The sequence below is a fragment of the Branchiostoma floridae genome, chromosome 2 (assembly GCF_000003815.2).
Source record: "Branchiostoma floridae strain S238N-H82 chromosome 2, Bfl_VNyyK, whole genome shotgun sequence".
NCBI classification, from domain to species: domain Eukaryota; kingdom Metazoa; phylum Chordata; class Leptocardii; order Amphioxiformes; family Branchiostomatidae; genus Branchiostoma; species Branchiostoma floridae.
The window spans coordinates 17326563-17334417 of NC_049980.1; the positions used below are offsets into that span (position 1 = coordinate 17326563).

At 41.5% G+C, this 7855-nt stretch overlaps 1 protein-coding gene across 1 annotated transcript in view; it reads right to left on the minus strand.

The window, feature by feature from the left end:
- LOC118408753 (glutamate receptor 3.1-like) overlaps positions 1-7855 on the minus strand; it is a 29456-nt gene that overhangs the window by 2411 nt on the left and 19190 nt on the right. Inside the window, exons 2-7 of the mRNA XM_035809615.1 lie at positions 3023-3178; positions 2214-2348; positions 1730-1861; positions 1415-1552; positions 391-515; positions 4-86 (exon numbers count right to left, since the gene is read on the minus strand). Of these exons, the coding sequence (XP_035665508.1) occupies positions 4-86; positions 391-515; positions 1415-1552; positions 1730-1861; positions 2214-2348; positions 3023-3178 (769 nt within the window). The remainder of the gene's footprint in view (positions 1-3; positions 87-390; positions 516-1414; positions 1553-1729; positions 1862-2213; positions 2349-3022; positions 3179-7855) is intronic.

The following is a 7855-nucleotide window of genomic DNA, read 5'->3' on the forward strand; positions in this document are numbered from 1 at the left end:
TACAGTCCGCCCCTCCCGGGGGCCGGCCTGGTCCCCACCAGTCCCTGCAGATAATGTGGAATGGGCTTCTTCGCGGTCACCTCAGCCTGAAAAAGTAAACTAGTTAGATACCAAAAACGCTTGGTTTACAAAAATGTTTTCTGGATTGTGTCCAAATATGGTCGGCCATTTCCAAGCACGGTTACAGATATCATAAGTTAAAAAGCAGCTAGCGCTGTAGGCCTCACTACATATATGTGCAGGTCTCAAAGGCACAGGCATGATGGGTCCGGCAAACCAGTCCGATATGCATTAGGACATATCCGGTTAATGTAAATACCCATCGTCCGGATATACAAACATAGGAACATTAAACAGTCACCGACTATTACAAAATCAGTATTGACGGACCATCCCGGTAAAACCGTCGGTGACGATCCAGGCCCAGCCCCGCCACGTCAGGCCCATCTTCTCCGCCTGCTCCAGCACTCTCATCCCGTGGATAGCCAGGCAGTTCAGGATGATGACACGGACACCTGAAAACACCAGGTTTATGTCAATCCGTTTGTACCTGTGTTGATAGAATTGATCTATGCCAGTAATCTGTAAATAAATAAAACTTAAAATTAAAAAAAAAACATGACAAAAAGAGAACATGTTTACCAGTCGTGTAGACATATCTAATAGGTCTCGTTTGAAGCTGAAAATTATTCAAAATGTCTTCAATTCCATTAAAGATAGTAACATGGACTACGTGCACGTATCGATAGCGTGCCCAACGAAATTGATCAACTACCTTAACACACTATTGAGCAGGCTTTCTGTGTTGCAAGAGAAAGGGATCAAAGCACATTTCCAATAAGAGTTCGGAGACCTCATATCTCTATGAAATATTCTGTTTGTGCAAATGACTTTCACATCTGCATAATCTATGCTTGGTTATTTACACCTTTAACTAACTTACACAGGTCACAATGTTGACAATCATTTACTAAATGAAATAAGCAGAATTGTGACATTTTAACATCAATAATGCAAATTATGAACTTATTTGCATAACGATATCTGCTAATCGTCCACCTGCCGCATATAGTATATATGAGTCCTATAATGGGAAACACTGTAAGTAAAGATTTTTCTCATTATAATTAATATGCAAATCAAATCTTCACTTTTGCATAATCTGTACTTCATCTCTACCAAAGATACTCCCATACTAAATATCATGGAAATCCATCGTTCCTATGTTCCGTTATGCTCCTTGGAAATTTTTGACAAAAACGCCCATGCAGTTCCAGAGCAACCTGCTAGGGGGCTCAAGATGCATCTATTCTTCCTCACATCACAAGCTATCTGCCACAAGAAAACAAAGACCTTAGTATGTCCAGGTCAAAAGATTTTCTATGAAGACAAATAAGCCCACTTTCAGTCTAACCTGTTCCCTTTATCTTCTGCAGCTGCAGTCTAACATCTATCTTCGAGGGGTCGCTGTTAACCTGGAACTGCTGCACACTCACAACGTCCCAGTTGTAACTCGCCGCCACGGATTGGAACTCTACAACTCCGTTCATACCTTCAGGAGAGACGAGGAGACGATTCAGATACCATTTAGAAAAAAATCAAGTAGTAATTGTGCGTTAGTTTTATGTGAAATGTAAGATTTACTTGACATCACATCTGACAATTTCCCCTCAGGTTAAAACGCAATTATTTGTAAATGCATGTATACAGTTCATCCCCTGATACTCACCGTAGTCATTCAGTGACGTCAGAATACACATGCGGGTCCAGCCGAAATGCTTGACGAGGGCTATCAATGCCCGACTCTGCTCCGTGTCAGGGGACGACATGCGCAGGAGATACGGGTACATCCTCTGGTTTCCTGGGAAAACAAGGATTTGGCGATTGACGGTTGATATGCTTTTCGTCTCATCTTGTCAGTATCAACTTCAAAATATCGTTCAAGCGTATGAGGAGATATTGGAACGAAACTGAGAAAGTTTTGTATTTCATAATTATAATATTATGGTCAATCACAGCATTGTATTTCGTATTTGAGATCATTATTTTCATGCTTTAATGTAACACATGTACAGCCCTGCATCTGCAAATCTGAACACTGATACCCTATACAATTACAAAGGGTCGTAAGCACATTGCAATGTTCGGCGATCGGAAGGGTTAGATCAATATTGGTCCACGTGATGTTTTAAAAGTAAACTTTGATTGTTTACCTAGTAACGGATCCGTCGCCACAGGTGCGATGTGCGGGATGTGCAGCCCGGAGCACACGTTGTTGACTGTTTTGACTGCTGTGGAGCTCCGCGGACCGATGATGACCGCGGCACCGAGCTCTGCCAAGAAACATGCTGTAGAACAGCAATCGTTAATGTATGGTACACAATGCCTGCAATGCCTTTATTTACGGCTATATTGCTAAAATTGTTGCTTGAAGTTTTGATAGCTGTCCCTTCGTTTATTCGAGCGATAACAAATCAAGTTTTCTGCACGCTCTTCTATTCAAGAGCAGACAGCTGTGAATTCGAAACTGCAACGTGGCACACAGCCGCAAATCATTTACTGATATGAGTTTATAATCTAATCTACCTGAGATGTTCGCATGTACAGTCTCATACCGTCACATTTATGAAATGATTTTTTTTTTAAAAAGATCACGCCCAGAAGCACAGGATATGAATCATAACTCCTAATACGGGCAACGGGACATATCCCTAATGCAAGTATAACGGATTTCTGGCCCTGTCATAGATAAGAGAATGTCAGGGCATGCTATCTTGAGTGCCAAACATTGGATCAGACTTGCGAGACGACCGAATGACTAACATTATACTTAGCAAACATGGCGACATCATGGTGCATATTGTTGTCACACCTAAAGGTGAAGGATATATTCTATCATAACGACAGCTCTGTGCAAACGCCGTCCCAAGGGTCAATAGACGCTGCCGCAATGCAGCGAATTTGAAGATGTTACCCATAATTGGTGCATATTTGAATCCAAAGTCTGAAATTAGGGTCCCACCTGACTGCATACACTGGAAAGTCTGAAACACTTCCGTGTAGTTGGTGACTACAGTCAGGGTGGTGTTTGGGAGGATGTCCCGTCGTGTGTTGATGAACTTGGCCGCAAATCTGAGGGCATCTTCCTCCACTGTGTTCCTGTTAGAGAAGATTCCTCCTGTGATAAATTAACGCGGAGCTGTTAAAGAATCCAACAAACATAGTCGCCTTCTGTCCTATCTTCAACTAACGACTGTGGAGACAGTCCTCTGGACAATCAAATACTGCAACTCAACACGGCTGTGTAAGTCTGTCAATCCTCCAGCAAGGAATTCAAGCACGACCGGCTGGACTATTACCGGAATTCGCCATGTACATATATTGTTTAGGTATTTTCATACAGTTTGTGGGGTCTGGCAACCTAAAGTCCCTTTTAATGACGGTTTCCCTTGAACCTTTGATGATGTCATCATAGCGCTAAAAGAGAGACATGTTGCATTCTGGGCCTTTGTTCTTCCAAGCGCTTACCATTGACCTGTTCAGTGTATTAATTGCACAGCCCATAGACAGAAATACATGTACAAATATGCAGAAAATATAACTAACTTTAATTGCCTCTTAATGTTGTATACAATGTTGAATTTAGACCGGACAAATTGTGTGCCGTTTCTTCTCTTAATCAGCATGAAGATAGATGACGACAAAGAGACCAAACTTTTGGTCAAATCATGGTCAGATATTTCCTTCCTTTAGGTCCGTTGTGCTCCGTTGGTTAATACCTCCATTTCAGAGCCTATATATAGATCGAGTAGCGAGTCGAACAGAATATATCAACACAAGCACGACCTGTGTGATAAAAATACTGTTGCAGTCAGGAGAAGATTCAATGGCCCAGAGTTGTTACCAATGAAACCTGCTTTCTTCCATTACCCTCTGATGACACCGATGTTGAAACTTCCAAACGCCCACTTGGGTCATTAATGCAGTCTTACTTAACAAAACTTGCAATGTCAGCACGGAAGATTCGATCGGTACTCTGATAAATCATAAATGAAAAAGAACTTAGTTCTTTTCATTCATGGTCAAGCCTTTAATGAGCTGACTGTTGCCAATTTTTCCCAGTATCTTCGCATGGTTGCCAGGTCGACTGATGCAGTGGCTTCTTTGCTAAAAGGTCTTGGGCAATATATCGAGGTCCCAGATTAAATCTTAATGCTGCAATGTTGGAGTTCCATGAAGGCACTGCACTCGAACACCAGAGGATTAGAACGCTAACAGCTGTAAAGAGGTCGCCTCCAGGGTAATTGGCTTTTTTAGAGTTAGAATTGCTTTTGCCCCGGCGGAGAAAATGCTCCCTCTGAGGTGTTAGGGTCGAGGAGCGTAAAGAAGTCCCCTTGAAATGACGGGAACGTGTCAAAACAAATGTGCCTCGAAAGGCGGTTGAATTTTCTTAAACAACTGAAAGTGTTCAGTCGTTGCAATGGCAATATATATGTTGAGCTGATGATGTCCGAGAACGTCTAAGCGTTCACTACTCATACTATTTAGTACCCTCGTGCTGCTGATTGATTATGAAAATCAAGGCAAGGAGGTTCTTCTTTCTTCACGAATTGTGTGTAGAGTTATCATTGAATCTTTTTTTTCTTTTCGCCTCATGATGCCCTCAAGTATCTAGAAGCTCCTATAACCTGTGATGAGCAAAGGTCGAGCATCCTGTTATCGATTCCATTTCGTGCCGCACTTTATGTAATTCGTTTTACACGGTCAAATTGTAGCAAGTGATGGTCTTCATGGGAAAATTGAATTAGACTATACTTCTTTGACGTGATCTGTTTTAGAAGTTGCCAAAGTATATAACACTGTCTGCTTCAATAGCTAGTTATCATTTGTATGTATGTCTTTCACTATTTAAACTTTGCCGAAATAGAGTGTTTACCACGTCAAGAAGATGTCTGCATATTTCGATAAAAGTATCCTGACATAAGAACTGCTAGACGTGCCCTTACTGTTTGGTCAGGCATGCTGAACTAACCTTGGCTAACAGCTTGTGAATACGTGCAGAACTGCAAGATCGATGCAAGAAAAGTTTTATTTCTGCCTTTTCTGTGACATAACGTTAGAGAAAAAGGTTTTGTTTCATTTCTGTGATTTCCGAAAATATATCTCGCACAATTACAACCTTGTACGTGCCTGCAATCAAGTTAATATCCCCTTTTGCCTAGTTGTACCATACTGCGTATGTTTTATTCATCATGGCTTCCCTGTAATGGATAGGACTGCCATAGGCACTTACTGTAGCAGCATAGGAGGCTTACACCAGTCTGCATACATGCTACTTGTTCCTATAGTCGAGCTCGAGTATAAGAAACTCGAGCTCGAAGATCCATGCCTCCGTGAAATATTTACAGTTAATCATATGTATGTCCTGTTGAGTTCATTTCATTGATGATACAAAAAAGATTTTGGTAAATGACATTGCATATGTCCAGTAATAATGTCCTGTTGCTTTACGGTGAACGTGACCAATCTGTCGAAATTATATAACTGTGAAACCCCAGACAAGCAGACAGTCCCCCAAACAATTCCTCTCGTGTATAAGCAGCCTTTTGCCTTTTCCGTTGACTCCAGAACGTTGACGCCGGTGTGGGTAGTGGGGTCATCCAAGATTAATAAGTTGCCAAAATTCTACCAACTTTGAGCTCTACTTCCTATGACCCCACAACGCCGAACGTATGCACGATACCTCCCGTCACTCTGTAGTGAAACGAGCCTACATGTACATATGGCATATGGAAATGACAAACCGAGAACGATACGCAGAATAAGACGACACTCAAAAACATCATCTGCTTCTTCACTCATGATAGTCTCCGACTATGAAATAAAACACACTAGTACTTCTAAATACTTACCGCTCATGATATGATAGAAACACCATATGTGTTTGTGGCAGATGCTTGATGTCCAAGATAATATGTCATTTATAGATTTATAATAACTTATAACTGTTAACAGTAGCACCAGTGACAACTTGACAAAGTTCTACTCTATAGTTTCTACATGTGTCAGGTCTTTAAGACGCAATATGTACTGATAAATGTTTCATTTCTAGCTTTATATTAAGTCATAATTGTTTACAAGTGACACCAGTGACAACTTCACAATGGAATATTCCAAGGTTTGTACATGTATCAGGTCTTTCAGACACAATATGCATTTTATCAGTATCAATCTTAACTATGCACTAGACCGCCTGGTGTTCACTAGGCAGCACAGGGGTGATAACAACTGGAGAAGAAACCACAACGTATATCATACATGGGGCATGGTTGTCAACTTTAGTTTTGGTTTGCCTTATGATTAGAATCCACAAGTAATGTGTTCGCTCGTGGAAGTCTTCTTAATCAGCTGACATAGCAGGGATTCTTGGGCTTGATCTTCAGCTTGAAATATATGCATGATTCATAATATCTAATTGGCATTTCACATTTAGAAAACACACTATATCACGATGCCATAGGCAGATCTGAAATGCGGTAGCAATTACGGAAAATTCGTCTCACAAGTTCAATGCGAAATACCTGCACACAAATTACCTACGCAAGAATACTAGTTCCGCATTCATCAACTTCCATTAGGGCGGCAGCTTGTCTACCATTCAATACCATGTAAAAGTTTGATGAGAATGCTGAACTTTAAGGGACAAGTAGCTTAGAGATGTATTGGGTAATGGAGCAGTAAAATGTGGTTAGACTAAACTAAAGGGAAGGTGTGTTTGCCGAGTGTACCGCTGACGTCTACGGGTATGGTTACGTGGCACCATTACAACTACCGGTGTCTGTATGAAACCATCATGTACGACCATATTGATCTTACAGACGGACTGAAGAATAGATAACAGGCCGAGTACATTTGTCTGGGAAAGGATAGGTAAAAGGCAAAGGTAGACCCATAGTCTTTTGAGACCGTAAGGGTGGTGGGTTGTTCCACTGTGTCTAGAGCATGGTATTGGAAGGTGGAGCCCAACTATCTCCTTCCACCGCCTTTTAAAATGAAGTCAGGTACCCATTTGTACACATGGGTGGAGCGAAAAAAGTTGTAAAACACCTTTCCTGGAGAGACAGGATATTCAAACCCAGGACCTGGGTTCTGGACCAAGCAAACACCATAACTGGTGCATCAAACCCGCCGCCACAACTCGGGCACAACAGCACTCAAATCATACAACATTTGTACACATGGGTGGAGCGAAAAAAGTTGTAAAACACCTTTCCTGGAGAGACAGGATATTCAAACCCAGGACCTGGGTTCTGGACCAAGCAAACACCATAACTGGTGCATCAAACCCGCCGCCACAACTCGGGCACAACATAAACCACTGAAATCATACTACATTATTTAGCGAAATATTTAGCGAAAAAAAGTTACGTAAAACACCTTTCCTATGGGCACAGGATATTCAAACCCAGCACCTGGGTCCTGGACCAAGCAAACACCATAACGTTAACTGTTACATCAAACCCGCCGCCACAACACGGACACAACATACACAGGAAAACCACACAAAGTATGCTACATTATTTAGCGAAATTCTCTCTTCTAGCTGTCCCTACCTATCGTAATTGTAGCTACATCTATGTCCTGTTCCATTTGATAGAGCAACGATAAACGTATATTTCCTTTGAACCAAAGACGGTCTCTTTACGTGATGAAATTTCACTTTCCCACTAAGAGCAGACTACGAGGTGATCCCAGTCATTGATCTTGCTGGTGCAATATGGAGACATTAGACACTCGATTACATACAACATATTCTTCCAGTGTGAATTCTCTGGAAACAATCCCTTTTGTCAGG